General features: G+C 36.6%; 1 protein-coding gene across 2 annotated transcripts in view; it reads left to right on the top strand.

Moving 5' to 3' along the window:
- LOC127804315 (farnesylcysteine lyase) overlaps positions 1-15,723 on the top strand; it is a 32,648-nt gene extending 16,925 nt beyond the window's left edge. Inside the window, exons 3-5 of one of the 2 annotated variants that reach the window (XM_052341170.1) lie at positions 2,728-3,087; positions 3,232-3,407; positions 15,232-15,723. In XM_052341170.1, coding sequence (XP_052197130.1) covers positions 2,728-3,087; positions 3,232-3,407; positions 15,232-15,493 — 798 coding nt within the window. In that variant the 3' untranslated portion in view covers positions 15,494-15,723. Of the gene's footprint in view, positions 1-2,727; positions 3,088-3,231; positions 3,408-9,496; positions 9,820-15,231 lie in introns of those variants that run through there. The other variant, XM_052341171.1, reaches the window with a different exon arrangement.
- Positions 15,724-18,246: the final 2,523 nt, after the last annotated feature.

The raw sequence follows: 18,246 nt of genomic DNA, 5'->3' as shown, positions 1-18,246 counted from the left end.
ATTATAATAATATTTTTATCAACCTTTAACACTTAATGGTAATGTAGTCCTTGAACCCTAGAAGCATAGTCATTTTATTCAAAACATCAAATAGTCGCTCGACAACTGAAACACGATAAGACATCGACAGAGTAACCTAAGCACGCCAGCGGGTCGTTACATTAGAGCTATGGCTCATGGAGTATGCGAACTCCTATGGCTAAGGATTATTTTAAATGACCTCAAGATTAAACCAGAAGGAATGATGAAATTGTACTGTGATAACAAGTCTATTATCAGTATTATTCACAATCCAGTCCAACATGATCGTACCAAACATATAGAGGTCAATGGGGATTTCATCAAGGAAAAATTGGATAGTGGCTTAATTATTACTCCTTATATGCCAATAGAAAATCAATTAGCAGACGTCTTAACTAAAGGCCCTCCATTAGCAAGATTTTAGGAGATTACATGCAAGCTAGGAATGGTCAACATATACTCGCCAACTTGAGGGGAAGTGTTGGAGAAATCATTTGATTTGATTTGATTAGCAGACATCCCAATCAATCTCCTCTGACTGTGGGATTGGTTGTTAGAATCTTCCCATGTTTATTAGTTGCCTTTTGTATGGATTTGATTAGGTTTAGTTTCCTTCTTGTAATCTTTCCTACTTTGTAAGTTTCTACATGTATATATAGGGTGATTTACCCTACGATGTGGAGAGGAGAAATACAATTACAGCTTTTCTTACGTAATTTATATTTGTTGAAATTGAATTTGTTATATGTCCACTTTCAGGAATAACATATTTAATCATGAAGTCAAAAACTACAGACTTGTTTTATTGTTGTGCTTCACTTCACTTATGCATGTGCTTGCATTTTGCACTTAATTTCCATAGGTCTTCTGCCCTTAGTGATTTTGAAAACTTTGGCCTCAACTAGAGGTAGACAAGCTGCTTTCCTGGAGAGCAAGGTGTTTGCCTTTGACTACACTGGGATTTAGGTTTGTGATTGTTGTTATATGGACAATAATCAATCATTAACTTATGAGCGCAATAAATAAACAAAAAATGGAACTGGCAAAGCCGTAATTTTTGTGTCAAAATATCAAATGTGAATGCATAAATATCAGTTATCTGCAGAAAATTTGGATGATACCTGTTGGGATCTGAGAAATCTGATCTGGTTGGAAATCATTCAAATTCCTGATATTATGGATCTTGATTGAGTAAGATCTTTCTGATTTCTGTAGCATAGGAGTAATTGATAGTTTCCTAAATTGTACATTCTTAGTTTAAGAGATGTATTTTCCTCGTATTGCTAGAGATCTTGATCCTAATCTCTCTATATATTGTAAAATCCATGTAAATGAAAGATTGGAGAGAGTATATTCGTTCCACCATCTGTTTCTTGCAGTTGTCTCTTTTAGATTTCTTTACTATTTTGAGGTTATGATACATAATACATTTCATGTAAGGATGGACACCCAAACACCACAAGGGGGTTAGCTCTCAGAAGCCATGCTATTAGTCTTCGGAGTGGGCAGTTGAAATGCGCTTTGTTCATGGTTTTGGTTGAACTTATATTGGATGATTTGATACAGTGGCCAGAATTTGCTGCATTCTTGTGAGTATGTAGCATAAGAAAATAATCTTGTTGGTGGTTGTGGTTGAGAATCATTGCATCTTGCTGACAATTTTTTCAAGAAAGAAATCCCATTACCTTTACTGTGGATAACCAAAATTAGAACCCTGGTACATCGCGGTGATAAGGAGATGAGTGGAAACCACCGTTGAGGCAATTGAAATTGGGATGCCAGAAATTGGAGATTGAAGATATTAAGAATAATGAGGGTAGAATAGGAGAACAAAACTGGTTGATAAGAGAAGAACAGTAGTGAACTCTGGCTTTTACTATAGCAGTAGATATGTATGCCTTTACTAGAATTGTGAATTTATGTTGTAGTTAAAACCTGTGAATGGAAATACCCACTTTTCAGTGTGACTGGTCACCTAGTTTTATGTTTTTCTTGTTATTTTTATTTATTTATTTCTTTCTTCTAATTTTATTTTTTTGAGTGGAAGAAATTTAAAAGGATGATACCAAGTGGCTTCTTTATTTGGAGACTACTTGCCATGTGGATATAATTTTCATTTTTTGAAGGCTCCAAAAGCTGGCAATGAATATTCACTAGCTCCATATGGGGAGAGATACTTGAAAGAGTAGACATTGCATTCAGTAAATGCTCCAATTTAGAAAAAGTGACATTGTCTTCACTGAAGGTAATGTTAGGTGTGTACGGCGGCCCAAATTATCTTTGGTGGAGACAATAATGAACGATATGATATATTTTGTTTTAGTTTAATTATGGCTCTTGATTAAGTGGAGTCAAGAAAAAAGATTCTTGTTAACCATGGTAGTTGTGAGTTGGAAGAATGTAGTTTGAGTTGAACTGGATGTAGTTTTATGGCATTTTCTGGCCACAAATACATGACTAGAACATAAATAGGATATACACTGGTTATGAGGCATTTACTTTTTATTACCAAGCATATATATATAAGATTATATATTTGGTTAGTTATCTTGTTATTGGAAGAGATTTTCACATTTATGCAAACATTGTATAAAGGCCAGTTAGAATTGGTTGAAGATTTGATGCGTCAACTTTGAACCCAAATTAAAGTTGGAGATATTGCCTTTTTCAAGTTTCATCCCAACTGAAATATCTGTGCTTTTTCAGGTGATCACTAGAATCAATTATGGCCAAAGTGTTGACATCAGTGGTCTTGCTGGTGCAGTTTCATTGGCTGGATCGGGGGGAGGTTTGTGGGCAATTGAAGGAGGGAATTGGCAAATGGCTTCTGGATTAATTAAAAGTTCGAATGTATCATTGCACCTCCAGGAAGAAATAAAATCAATTTCTTACCTTGGAAATTATTATGAACTTAACTCCACCAAAGGAAACAGTTACAACTGTGAAGTCACTGTTGTCGCTGCACCTTTAGATGAGTTAAATATTCATTTCATGCCTGCAATCTCTATTCCTAAGAGGAAATTACAGCATACCCACACAACTTTTGTGAGGGGCCTCCTGAATCCAGTGAGTATCCAATCATCAATCATTTAAATGATTTGACAATTCATCTTTTGGTGCTTCACAACTTGCATGCCGTCTTCACACTGTTTTGTCCCACCATACTCAATTTCCTGATTCTGAATGTTAATTGTTTCCTGTGCTACACAGGCATATTTTGGCCTGAGTGAAGCATCAGAAATTCCGGAACTGGTGGGCACCATAGAGTCTTCCGACATTCCATTCTCAAGCATTTCACTGCTCAAGCAACAAACTGGTAATGATATGAGCTACAAGATTTTCTCTCGTGCACCACTGGCAGATGCCTTCCTGGATTCCATTTTTAGGTAAGAAGTCTTATTTTATTATGTGCTTCTTTACTGATTACACAATTTACCAAGTGCTAGTTGTACAAAAATAACAAACAACCTAGGACAGTTGCCTTCACTAAAGATAGGTACCCAACTGGGAAATAAACTGTAATAAGGATCTTCAATGAATTGACTTATTTCATGGCATCATTAGAAAAATGTATTTATAAAAGTGAACCCAGTGCACATGGCTCCTTTTTTGTAGGCTCTGGGGAAGGTCTGTTGTATGCAGCCTTACCCCTCTTGTAGCAAAGAGGTTGTTTCCTGAATTGAACTTGTAACCTCGAGGTCACAATGGAGCAACCTTACTGCTTTGCCAAGTCAAATATATTCATATTGGGGTAAATTATGAGGACCATTTCTGAATATGAGGCCCATTCTTCGAATTTTTGGTGTCAGATCCCCCCTTGGTATTGACCAGCTATCAGGTAATTTTATGTTGGCATCAGCATAAAAACAATAGCAGGACCAAAATTTTTCTTATTGATGTAGCTATATTGACCACAAGATAGATAATCATATTACAAAATATCCTTAAAAGACTTGAACAAATTTATTTGTAATATTAGTAATTTTATGTCAGCTCAGGTATTGCCATGAAAATCCAAAAATAAAGAACCTCTAATAAAAATATTGATATTAATTTAGTTCCATTTTATTTTTAGAAATACTCAATTAGTTTCTAAACCAAACCATTAACTAATCAACTCAATGAACAAAATTGGGTAGCTAGTTAAACTAACTCACCTCAAAATATGTAACCAAAAACTTTCCCTGTGAACACCTTGTGCACCACCTTCACTTTTGGTCAACCCTATCATTGCTTCTCATCATTATGCAGCTGTTTCGTTCCCATGACTGCTTTATTGCCATGACAACAAACTTCTCAATTTGGTTACCTCCATGGAAAAACTCAAGAAAACCAAATCCATGGCCAAACCACCCTCTTTTCTCCTGCCATCCTGTCTCTGATCCTCCTCTTCCATCCCTTCTACAATTTTTCCAGCATGTGTAACTTACAAAGTGCACGTCAAGACCATGGATGAATTATCCAGCCACCCAAGCCCCTACTGGGTCCCCCCCCTCTCTCATGAAGGAACATTCACTTTCCATTTACAGAAATGTTATTGAAATCAACTGCTTTTGCCTTTGCTCCCCATGACAACGATAGATGGAAATTACCCCATTGTATAACCACCAGCTTGCATTACTGATCTCACCCTATGCACCAACCAACCCCTTTGATACAGAACCAAGAGGAAGAATACAAGAATAAACTAAAACTCAATATCTCAATATCAAAATCAATAATCCAAGTCTGCTTTCAATTACATCATAAAGAACCATGTATGGGTACCTAATAGACATGACCCTACTCTAACTTGGATTCTAATATACATAATCCCGATCTAATTAAAATTCTAATGAAGCCTAATAGCTAAAGGATTAACTAAAGTTAAACAAAAGAAACTAATGTCAGTTCCTATATTTCCACCTAAAATAATATTTTCCAAAATATTTGCTTCTTTGTCCTCCATAAATTTTCCTTGGTGGGAGAAAACTCCTCGAGTGTGTGTGTGTGTGCACGCACTTGCTCAATATGGAGGATTCACTCAATGAATAGGAGAACATTGAATTATCCATCCTTGTCAAGAATATTTTGTTTACATAAAGTAATGTCAAATTTATATTTGTGTGAGTAAAAGAAAGGTAACTCTAATGGGATTTTAAACTTTGGACAAGTTCAATGAATGAGTCAACAAGAGGTTAAGTGAGAGGAACGATCACTTGTGAATTAATAGTAATGGGAACTTGAAAAGTGGGTAAAGAGGAAGGGAGTTCTTGGGAATTCCTCAGGGACTATCATTGGATTCTCCAATTGCCGGACAAACTTCTTTCAAGGTTCCTTATTAATTTCCTCAATTGTCATAACAATTTCTTCTATTACCTTTTGTTTAGGCTTGTATTAGTTAAGAATTTGAGATTCCTTTTTGTGGTCCCAATGTTTCTTGAAATTACCTAGTTGATCACTATTGGGGTTTTAAGCTTGTACTTCTCAGTGTTTTTTTTTTTTTTTTCTTCCTGTTTTTCTCTTCTTTGTTTCCATATATGAAGAGGCACAATGCACACTCTTTTGTCAAGTGAGTAGTAAACCCACAACTAGAACATTATGCTTCAAAAATTGAGGGTGGCATATTAGGCGAAGAGGACATCACTTAAACTTAGAGGAGGTGTGGATTATAGTTGAATAATTATCTTTATTTTGTTTGATTCATTTAGCCTAATTTATCTTGTATGGCTTGAAGATTTGTATATATCCTGGCCATTGTTAAGGAAGATGGGTTTAACATGTTGGGTTCCATGGCTAAGGGGACAAATAAATCAATGAAAAACTAAGCACAAATTGAATTAATGTTGCTTTTGAAATGGAAAGAAAAAAACCTATTTTCTTGGCAGATATGAATTTGATGTTTGTAGGCTTGGGTTATAGGTTTTGGTTATAATAAAATTGGCTGTAAAGTAGTGGGTTATGAGCTTGGGTTATACAATTTTGTATATTTAAATGTATAGTTTTGTCCCTATGTAATAGTTTTATTTCTTAACCGACTCCATAAGAGCGTTTGCTATAACTCATATATATTTTTCAGATTCAAATAATAGAAGTCACGTCTTCTGTCCAAAAGCTTCAGTTCTAGAGCATCAATAAGGGTTTGCAGCGGAGGTCCTTGAACTAAGCCAAAGGTGTGACTTGGGTTGTCAACACTAAGAAGAGTTTCTAGTGGCAGCAAAAGGGCATGGACAAACCATAAGTTGGTCGATGGCCTTTGATAGGTTGTTTGTGCTGGTGTTCAATTTTGACTACTTTGGGAGGGACTTCCAAGGGCTTCCAATGCTAATTTGAAAGCTTTAACAACTTTGGTTTGGTCCTTTACTCGGTATGGGAACTTGAGGGATGCTCAAACTTGCAAGGAAATTTGATCGAGGCTTTGGGTAGACTTCAAACTTAAGGTTGTCTGCAAAGGGCTTATTTATGAGCAAACTACCCCAATGATGATTGATGAGGGCTACGAGTAAGTTGGCGAAGGTAGTTTTGACTTCAGTAAAGGAGTAAGGGTTGTCCTACTTCGGTGAGAGTTTTAACAAGAAGATGAGCTAGTTCCTAAGTAGTTAGATAGGATTCTAATGGCTTTCAATGTAGTTGTTGATGGTGATAATGGATTTTAGATTGGAGAAACCGATTGGGTTTCTCCATTGAAGGTTTGAACCCAGATTCCCCCTCGAAAAAGAAACCCAAGGGGAATTTGGGTTTCGAATCTTCGAAGGAGAAACCTAGATATGGGTTTGAAAGTTCAGATTGGGAATTCTCCTTCGAAGGTTTAAAATCTAGGTATGGGTTTCTCCAATTTGTGACTTTCTCCTTTAGAGGAGAAACCCAGTCTTAGCAATGGTGGTGGCTGGCACCGATTGCTACTTGTAATTTTTTTTATTTCTTTTATTTTTTTTTTTGTAATAATAGTGTAGAAAGAAGGGGTATTTTGGGAATTTAGAGAAAATTAACGGTGGTTAGTTAAGGTAAGGGGGAGAGTGATTTGCAACTATGAAATTGAAGGGAGGTTTGTGCCAATTTTATAAACGCGGGGATGTTTTGTGCAATTTCAATAAACCTGAGGATTGGTTTGTGACTTTTACCCTATAAAATAATCCTCATGTTCTTTCTCTTGGTCTTTTATCAAGATTCATACACATATTTATATTAATGTTTGCTCAAGGTAATGAGATGTGGGTCCCTTCTCCCACTATCTCCATAAATGTATAAGATAATGTAATTAACATAAAGGCTCACATTTTACAATTAATTGCCCTTGTATAATTAATTATTCAAAATAACAGAATCTTCTTTCAATACTTTCGTTCTAACCTTCTTGGTTTTATAAACTTCTTGGGCCCCACCTCACCATAGTTGTCAAAGATGCGAGGCACATAGAGGCATAGCTCTATGTGCCTCATCACCATTAAGGCATGGCACTATGCTTGAGGTGTTGCCTACGTGCACGAGGCGCATGAGCCACATGCCTTGTATATGTAAGTGTATTAAAACCCTATTTTTTGTTCATTTGTCATCTTAAATTTTATTTCTTGTTGATTTGGTTGCATATTCTTGTATATGGGTGAGAGGTGTACCTAGCAGTGTAAACCGGAGGTTTGCCTATTTGGTTGCATGTTCTTGTATATCGGTGAGAGGCGTACCTAGCAGTGTAAACTGAAGGTTTGCCTAATCTCACACTCGCCATCGGGATCCTTTGGCAGTGATGTTCACTTGCTGGAGAACTACTCACTGTTGAAGAAAATGATAACATATAGTATTTGTATTTCTGTTACTTATTTAGCTTGAATTTGTTGCTAAGTTCTATTATTTTGTTATGTGTTTGTTGTTAAGTCTTAACGCTTATGTTAATAGCTGAGTATATATAGTTGTTAGCTTATGTTTGTTATTTCATTCAATAGAAAGGATGAGGCATTCTTTGTTGCTCTCTCTTCCTGTTTCTAATCTTCGTTTCTTACATGGTATTAGAGCGATAGCTCTGGCTTCCAATCTAAATTGTAGTGCTTCTTCTTTTCCTCATTCTTTCGCATCCTTTCTTCCAGATTCGCAACTCGATTTCTCTTCAGTTGCCAAAGCTCTTAATTACAGTCCGATCAGGGTAGGAACAAGCAATTATTTGTTCTGGAAGGTGCAAGTTCTTGCCACCGTTAGGGCATATGATTTGTCGCAATTTCTCGATAAACATCCTCCTCCTCCTAAATATCTTCCTACTCCAGAATCGAACTTGAATTCCGAGTTGAATCCAATTGGAGAAGGATCAGATGGATCAGTTCTCAATCCAATGTACATGAATTGGATTAGGTCGGATCAACTGCCAATTGGATGGTTGTTTTCAACCGTTTAGCAGGAAGTACTTGCGCAAGTAATTCACTGCGAGTCTTCATCGGAGGTATGGCTTTCGCTTGAGAACTTGTATTCTCAGCAAATTGTTGTAAAATCCTTCCAGTTGAAACAACAGTTGCGGTCGGTAAAGAAAGACTCTCTGTCTGTTAACGACTATATTCTAAAAATTAAGACAATTGAACATGCTTTGGCTGCTATTAGAGAACCCCTAGGTGATAAAGATCTACTATTAGCCATATTAAATGGATTGGATCATGAGTATGAAACTGTAGTCAGCCTGGTTACTTATCAAATGGATGAAATCAATATTGAGAAAGTACAATATCTATTGCTTATGCATGAGCAACACCTAGCTACCAAAAATCAGTCTGTTCTTTCTTCTGTTAGTTCTAATATGAGTAGCTCAATTAATGTTAATGTTGTATCCTATGGATCAAGATCTGGTGATAGGTTTGCTAATAATAGAGGTAATTTTGCTCCTCGAGGGGGTGGTTATGTGAACAGAGGAAGTCGTGGCCGTGGTGGCAGATCTGGTGGTAGACGCATATACTGTCAACTTTGTGGCAAACCTGGCCATTTAGTTGACAAGTATTATCATCGTTTTGATAGAAATTTTCAGAGAATTTCTCCTTAGAACCAAAATGCCTCCAGATTTAACAGTCAGTTTCAATCGTCCAATCAGTTTCAGACAGATTATCAAGCCTTTCTAACTAGTCATAATGAGTCTAGTAAGGCTTACATGGCTGAGGTAGGTTCTATGTCACCTTATGGGCAAACCTTTGAAACTCAATCCTTGCCTTCTTCTTTTTCTCGTGGAGAAGTTCCATGGTTTGTTGACTCTGGAGCAACCAACCACATTACTACCAGCCTCAACAATCTATCAGTTCATTCTCCATATCACAATAGTGACAAAATAGTTGTTGGTGATGGTAAGAAATTGTCTATATCTAATATTGGTCACAACATTCTATACACTCATACTAAACCTGTTTCAGTTCTTGATTTGCCTAATGTCTTACATGTTCCACATATGAATAAAAGTCTTCTTAGTGTTTCCCAGTTAACCAAAGACAATAATGTTGTTGCTGATTTTAATTCTACTTCTTGTGTGATTAAGGACAAGGATTCAAGGCTAGGGCTACTTCGAGGACTACTTAAGGATGGTTTATATCAATTGACATCAGCTTTTGATCCAGCTGAGTCCACACTTGCTGTTTCATCCAAGTTTTCCAAATCTTCAAGTGTTGTTATTATGCATCCTTTTGTTTTTCACAAATGTAATCGACATAGTCATGTTATTCCTGATCTGTTGTCTAACAATGTTGATGCCGCCTATACTACTTCAAATAATATTGTACAGTAGTGGCATGCCAAGTTGGGGCACCCTGCTTCTCATGTATTGAAACATGTTTTAAATAAAATTTGAGTTTCTTGTTCAAACTTTGATTTAGCATTTTGTGATTCTTGCAAACTTGGTAAGCTACATCAGTTATCTTTTTTTTCTTGTCCAATAACAGTAACACATCCATTAGAATTGGTATACGGTGATGTATGGGGTCCAACACCTATTCTTTCTACTGAGGGATTCAGATACTATCTGATCCTTGTTGATGCTTATTCACATTATTCTTGGTTGTATCCTCTAAAATTAAAGTATGATGTTCTCTCCACATTTAGTGCTTTTCACAAATTAGCTGAGTTTCAATATAACTTCAAACTTAAAAGTCTACAAACTGACAATGGTGGGGAATTTAAAGCCTTGTTGTCTTATCTTCGTTCATGTGGTATACAACCTAGATTTACATGTCCTTACACACATCAACAACATAGTTACTGAAAGAAAACATAGACATGTTGCTGAAATGGGAATTACTCTTCTATTCCATGCAAATATACCTCTTAAATTTTGGGTAGAAGCCTTTCAAGTGGCTGTTTATACCATCAATTTGTTGCCTTCAGTTCCTTTGAAGCTCAAATCTCCATTTGAATTGCTCTTTCACAAGGAACCTAACTATGTGCACCTTCAACCTTTCGGTTTCTCTTGTTTTCCCTACCTAAGACCTTACAATCAATAAAAGTTTGACTTGCACTCAGCTAAGTGTGTCTTCATTGGATACAGTTCAATTCATGTAGGATATAAATGTTTACATCCTTCGGGTAGGATTTATATTTCTCGATATGTTCAGTATCCTACCGAACTTCCTTATCAAATTTTATTTGCTTCCTCTATAAATAAGCTTGTTCAGTCTTCTTCTTTGTGTCCTTCTACTGCTATCTTTCATTCACTTCCTTCTTTCCATTCTAAGAGTCCTCAAGTAGCACAACCTTCAATGCCTTCTCCTCATGTAACTCAAACTTCATTACCCTCCTCAACCTTTGATAATTCTGTCACCTCATTATTACCTTTTCCTTCAAACCCGCAACCTTGTACCTCCACTTGTCCGCTTCCTTCTTGACCTAAATCTGTACCTGTACCCTCTATTCATCCTATGATTACTAGCTCTAAATCTAAACAACTTCATTCATCTTCTCATGCTTTCATAAGTGCCCTAGAACCTAACTTAGTCGATGAAGCTCTCAAGAAGAGTTTTCTGCTCTTCAATGCAATAGCACCCAGGAGTTGGTACCTGCCTCTCAAGATATGAATTTAATTGGCTGTACATGAGTGTTTCGGATCAAATACAAGGCTGATGGGTCTATTCTAAAACACAAGGCACGTTTAGTTGCCAAAAGGTTTCTTCAAACACCGGGGATAAATTACACAGAGACATTCAGTTCAGTTGTTAAAGCTCCCACTATTAGAGTTTTGTTCTCTTTGGCAGTTCACTTCGGCTGGGATATTTAGCAAGTGGATATAAATAATACCTTTTTGAATGGAGAACTTATGGAGAATGTTTATATGACTCAACTAGCTGGTTTTGTTGATTCTAATTTTCCTTCCTACCTATGTCTGCAAGCTTGGTATATTAAATTGAAATTAGCATTGCACGGTTGGGGGTTTTCCAAAGCTGTTTCTGATGCATCGCTTTTCATTAAACGCATTGATATAGCAGTATTATTTCTTTTAGTGTATGTTGATGACATACTAGTCACGGGGTCCAATCCTATTTCTCTAAAGAAGTGTATTCAGGATCTAGATGATCATTTTGCTCTCAAAACCTTAGGTTCGATCAGTTATTTCCTAGGCTTTGAAGCACAGAGAACTGCTGATGGTATGTATCTTACACAGTCAAAATATATTCTAGATCTCTTGAATAAGGCTTCTATGCAAGATTGCAAGTCTTGTGATACACCTTTGATGTCTGGGTTTTCATTTACTGATAAGGGGGAGCAGTTTTCAGATCCTACCCTATATCGGACCGTGATTGGTTCTCTTCAATATTTGACTCATACCAGCCTGATATTTCTTTTGCGGTGAATAGGCTTCTAAGTTCTGTTATTTTGTTATGTGTTTGCTGTTAAGTCTTAGCGCTTCTGTTAATAGCTGAGTATGAATACCAGCTAGCTTATGTTTGTTATTTCATTCAATAGAAAGGATGAGGCATTCTTTGTTGCTTTCTTCTTCCTGTTTCTAATCTTCGTTTCTTACACTCACATGTGTGTTCTGCTTCATTTTTCTTTCTTTCTTCCTTCTAATTTCTTTTGCAATTTATAAGAAACTAATTCTTTGTTTGTAATTGTTTTTTTGTTGTGTTCAACTCTGATTTTATTTTTCTCTTCTAATTTCTTTCTAAGAAACAAATGCTCTCAATGTGTGCTCTACTATTTTTTTTTCTCTCTTCTAATTTCTTTTGCAATTTAAAAGAAACTGCAAAAGAAACTAATTGTTTTTCTGTAATTGTTTCTGTTGTAATTTTTTTTCTTTCTTCTGATTGCAAAATAAATTTCAAGAAACTAATTGTTTTCCTGCAATTGTCTTTTGTAGAGTGTTTTGCTATAATTTTTTCTTTCCTTTAATCTCTTTTGCAGTTAGAAGAAACTAATTGCAAAAGAAACTAGTTGTTTTTCTACAATAATATTAGTTGTTATTATAGGATTGGCCATTTGCCATTTATAATTTTATGAGTTTGCATCTACCTCCTTATAGGTACATATTGAAAGCAATAGTGTATGAGTATTTTGTAAGCATGTTGAATAAATGTGTGCCTCATGTGTCTGAGGCGCCTCTCACCTAGGCCTAAAGCACTAATTTGCGCCTCATTGCATGTTGCACCTTTGACAGCCATGCACCTCACTTACTTTAACCTTGGGTTACTAAACCTTCGAGATTCACTCCTAAAGGTGTGCCAAGTCCAATTGAGAAATTATTAACCTAGGGTGACAAACTGATCTCCAGCTGCGGTCTTCTCTTTGGCCTGTGGTTTGCTGTGTCTTCTTGAATGCAATGGTGGCGTTGAACCAGTAGCAGCTATGGTAGATACCAGCGACCGACCTGGTTCTGTTTTTATCATCCGTAAAGAGCTTCTGGCAAGCTCTTCTGTGCCCTTTCAATGGTCTGCTACCACCACTCTTTCACAGCCTCTTTCTTACTGGTGGTGAGTCTGCTAGACAAGAACAGAATACCTGTTCTGTATCATGATCACTAGGCAACTAGTGCTCTGATACCAGTTGTTGGGAAATGGCATGGCTGTATGAAAAGTGAAAACTCTCACACAATACAGAAAATAACATTATAAAGTCACACACAAGGAATTTACGTGGTTTGGCAATATGTTTTATGTCCATGGGAAAAGAGGCAAAGTCACTATATGCAGATGGAGTTTGCAACAGAGTTAACACACTCAACTTAATCTTACTCTCTATTGAGTAGATTTTCTCTCTCTCATCTCTTACTCTCTTTTTCACACCACACTTCTCCTTTTACAAGCCTTCAATACTTCCCAATTTATAGATTGGAATGGGGTAGGATATTGAGATTTGTAACTTGACAGATCTCGGCAAATCCTCCTGCTTCCTAACATATCTTGACAAATCTTCTTTCCAATTTTGACAATCAACTTGGCTACCAATGTATTGCTTGTCAAGAAGTCAAACATTAAGGCTAGCTCTTGGATATGGAGGCTGGATTTTCTGACAAAGCAATCAGAGGATGCAACTATTGAGTTTGTGATTTCTGTTTGATCTTGAAAGTGGTCAGTTTAGGTGATCATCACGGATTTGTGGTCAGTTTGTGACATCTGGATTTTCTGACAAAGGTACTGTACAGATCAAGGATTTGTTTTATTCATCCAACCACTCAACAGAGGCATAATAGGAAGGAGACAAAAATGAAAACTGCTTCTATTTTGGTTTCTTGACTTCTTTCATTGCAACAAGGGCTATGGGGTCATTACTTATTTATCAGAGGTTGGAACTCGGTGAAAATTGATACCCATATTTCAGTCATCACCATGCTTGGCAACTAAGGGTGTGGGGCTGTAAAAAGTTTTCTGTTAATTTCTATTCGGGTCCATCTCAGCTTATCTCTTCTGACTAGTAACTACTTGGTGAAGAAGCAATTGAAAGCAAAATTGGAACAACACAAATGCAATAGAAGGCTTACTCGACAGCTGGATTTGTCAACAACTCTCTCTTATCCCTCAGGTTGCTATTGCCCTTTTCTCTCTGCAATGCCCACCAAGCGTCTGCTGAATTGCTCCAATTATTGTGGGGGCTTCCACACCCAACGTATGTGTGTATCTCCTCTACTTTCACTTTCTTTGGGTCACGCCACTCTCGGCCATATCCTACATGAATATGGTTGATTTGAGTTTCATAAATTTATCTCCACCATCAATCCGTTTGCTATTATTATTGTTTTTATTATCTTAGTAATTAATTTTTTTTTTTTTTTTTTGTCGATTACAAGCACATCTGCTCAAAAGCATTATGACCACAATCAGCTACCCCTCCTCCCCACAGCTGGCTACCACCACCTGAAAACCCACCTATGCTCAGCCACTCAATTTCCCCCGCTGCCACCTCAACCTACCCAAAGTCATCTCTGCAACAACAGAGCTGCCCATATCCCCACTATAACTATCCACCCATCCAAAACTGCCTAAACTGCCATCACCGCCACCGAAGTGCCCAAGGACCTAACTTCATTGTTTCATTTGTCTAATATTGCATACAGATATCCAAAAGAAACTACTGTGAGAATTCCCTCCACTAGGAGTCAGCCAGCTGAAACTTGACAACACATCTAGCTTTAGGTTTGATTTCTTCAGGCACCGTAGTATGGTGTTGAAGAGCCACCTATTGGGGGTTGCCATAAAAGGGGAAGGGAAGGTTGAGCTTTTGCGGCAATTGGTGGATTTCTTTTGGTTTGCTAATGGTGGAGGTTGGGCCCTTTGGGGTGGGGGGTTCCGGCTGTGGAATGGTTGTAGCAATGGATGGTGTTAGGTAATCTTTGGTGGTAGGGTGGAGGTAAGTACAGCGCTTGTTAGATTCCGCCCAAATGTGCAACTTTTTGGTTATTCTCTGATCTATTTTAGGGGTTCCTATAGTCATGTATATAAAAACAAGAATAATTTGGTGATTTACAAATTGTAGTTGACGTCTGCAACTCTTTGTTATCTTGTTTAATGGCCAATTATTGCCAAGGGAGAATCTATTCCAAGTTTTAGAAAGTAAGGGTCATTAGCATAATTTTTCATATGAGGGGGAATTTGGTGTAGTGTGGGAGGTTAATGTAACTAAGCTATCAAAACCATGTTGTAGCTTTTAGAGATATTTCATTAATTCTGATTGGGCAATCAGATGATCAACCTAATTTCTGTCTTCTTGTCAATTTGAAAGTATAAACCCAAAGATAAAGCATGGCCTTAATCAAATTTGATTATTAACTTATTTTACTGCTTGACCTTGCAGTGTGCGGACAGAGACAGTGAGGATAAATTGGGCAGCTTACCCTCATTACAAGGCTCCTGAACGGTTTGCTCCATTTGCATTGGATGACCAGCATTTGTACTATGTGAATGCTTTTGAAAATGCAGCAAGTACCATGGAGACCAGTGCTGTTGCAGCTGAGAATGTAGCACGGCTCATTCTATCAAGATCCTATGGCCTAGCAAAATCAAACCAGAAGAAGAGCTCTCCCTTGGATGCATATCCTTTGCATTCAGATTTGTGAGTCAGTGTTGGAACATCTGGCGTGTGATATGAACTTTTGGTAAAAATTAAAGTTGAGATGAGAGCAGAGGAATTATGGGATTTCATGTTCTTAGTTTTAACGTAAGGGAATATAAGAAAAATGCAGGATCCTCTTTATCTTATGTTTTAAGCTGTGAATGGCCTTGTAAAGTTCTAATAAATACATGTAAGCTCTATATTTGATTAGTTGCAAGTTGAAACCCACTGCAAGCACATTATATTTGGCACCACCCTTGTCCCCAAGGAACAGGGTTGATGGGAGGGAAAATCACATCAAAGGTCACAAAATTTTGGCATTTTTTTCAATTTAGTCACTAAACTTCAATTCCTTACAAAGTGATAACAAAGCTTTAAAATGTTTTGGTGGTCACTAAAGTGATTTTTTATGATTTTTAGTCAAAATTGTTGACGTGGCGAAGATGTGGCACTGACGTAGTAATGATGTGGCCATTGCTATGTCAGCAATTTTGGCAAGAAATTGTTCAAAAATTATTTTAGTGATTATATTACAAAATATTTTAAAGTTTTGTTATCACTTTACAAGAAATTAAAGTTTAGTGACCAAATTGAAAAGAATGTCAAAATTTTGTGACCTTGGGTGTAATTTAACTGTTGGAAGCTGGATGAACTGCAAATGCTCTTTCCTCTGTGGTGGCAAAAGAGGTTGGTTCTCACGAGTAACTGAAGGAGGATGAGGACTGATATAAGGCTTAAGCAGAGAGACCCGTGAAAACATTGGACGGATTTTGGAAATGTCTTAAACAATTCCACTCTGTAAGCGGATCTCTCCCATCACTTTTAAGCACCTTGTAAGGTCCACAACGTCGAGGACTCACACCTCCCCACTTCAAAATGAACATGCTTCTTGTGCTTGTCATACTAAACCTTCATTCTTACTTTAGCTTTGACAAGACGCGACTTCAAAAACTTAAGCAATGCAACCCTTTTGTTGGAGCTGCTGATCTGCTACTTCTACAAGAGACGAGTTGCATCATTTTCAAGGAGGGAAAGGGGTGGCGGCAATTGAGTCGAGCCAAGCCGTTCCGGTTCGGTATTCGATTTGACAAAAAATTGAATTGGTTCGTTAAGGTAAACGAGCTAAACTTGAGTTTAATTTTGAAACTTAATTTGTAAATAAACCGAACTTGAGCTCTATAAAGCTCCGCTTGTTAAAACTCACAAATATTTTCAATTAGAACCTTATGAGTACTAATAGATTTGATTGGAGATTTGTAAACATAATCAATTAGAAGTTTGTGAATAGCTCATGAACAAGTTCGTTTATAATGATTATATTTATTTATAATTCTATAAATGTATTATTTAACATAATGTTATTAAACTTTAGATTATTATAATAATATAATTAAATTGAATATGTTTAAAATTATTATATATATTAATTTAATCATTTAATGTAATATAATATATGTAAATATTATAAAGTAAAATAGAAAATTAGATTTAAATAAAATAATAGGTTCTGGCGAATTCAAACATGTTGGAGAGCCTAAGTTTGAGCTCAAGCTCTAGTCCGAGTTCAACTCGTCAACATTTTGACTAGCTGAGTCTGAGTTAAGTTCGAGCATAGAAATTGGCTCACAAGTTAAACTTAAGCTCAACGAACTTCAACTCGGGTTGGTTTGATTGCAACCCTAGTGGTGTGCCTTACAGTATTTGAAAAGGGGCATGCCTAAGGAAGAATGATGGGAAGAATTTTGCCCAAAGTGAAACTGAACCCACAGCTCTGGCATATTCATGACAAAAACTTGTAGATACATTTCCAAAACTCAATTAGCCACCTCTTTTTGGCCATGAGGTTGTGGGTGATAATGTTGAGTTAGTTTGTTCCATTTAATCTCTAATCAAGTTTTAATGATTAGCAAAAATGATATTTCGAATAATGTATAAATTGTAACTCTTAATTATTTTTGTTAAAGTTATAAATTTTTTTTCCATAGTATATTTGTTATCAAAATTCTTATTTTTTGTAGAAATTAGTTTCAAGTAAATATAAGTTATAAAAAATTAGATTTTTCCAAAAACTAGACTAAGAATCGACTCCTAATCATGGACAGTCAACTCCTGATGTTTCAATCGACTATGACAAAACCAAAGTTTACATAACTTAAAGTTTGTTATGCAAAGTCGACATAGCCGAGAGCTTATCTTGGACAGTCGACTCTCGCTTGGTGGAAGTCAACTCCTACTTCTTGGAAGTCAACTTCAGTTCAAGTGACAGTCGACTATCGCTTTAGGATAGTTGATTGCCAGAGTCCAACAATCAGATTTTTGAACGTTATGCAGGTCGTTCGATTTACCTATGAATAGTTGGAGCTCGAGATGAATAAAAAATTTTGCTCTCCTAAACATCTAAAGCAATCCTAGCTCTCTCAAACCTCTCAAATAATTTTCAAACAATCCATGACTCTCAAGCTCAATTGCCAATCCATTTAAGAGCCACAAGGCAAGTAAAGAGGGTGACTTGTCAAGTCTATTTAGGTTCTCTCCATTAAACTAAGGTTTATTGATTATTTTTGTTTCATTACCTTGCATCATTGTTCTTATTTGTTGAATTATTTGTGTCCAACCGTGGACAAATACTTGTATTCATTAAACTCATTATTGTGGATTGTTTTGGTTGCCTAGAACCCTCAAAATTTAAGTGTGTATTAGTTTTCAAGATGAGTTAAAGTAAAAATCTTGGTGAGATTGGATTTAGTGAAACTTCAA

This window comes from Diospyros lotus, chromosome 6 (assembly GCF_014633365.1).
Source record: "Diospyros lotus cultivar Yz01 chromosome 6, ASM1463336v1, whole genome shotgun sequence".
In the NCBI taxonomy this organism is placed as follows: Eukaryota; Viridiplantae; Streptophyta; class Magnoliopsida; order Ericales; family Ebenaceae; genus Diospyros; species Diospyros lotus.
This window is presented reverse-complemented; position numbering and strand designations above follow the sequence as displayed.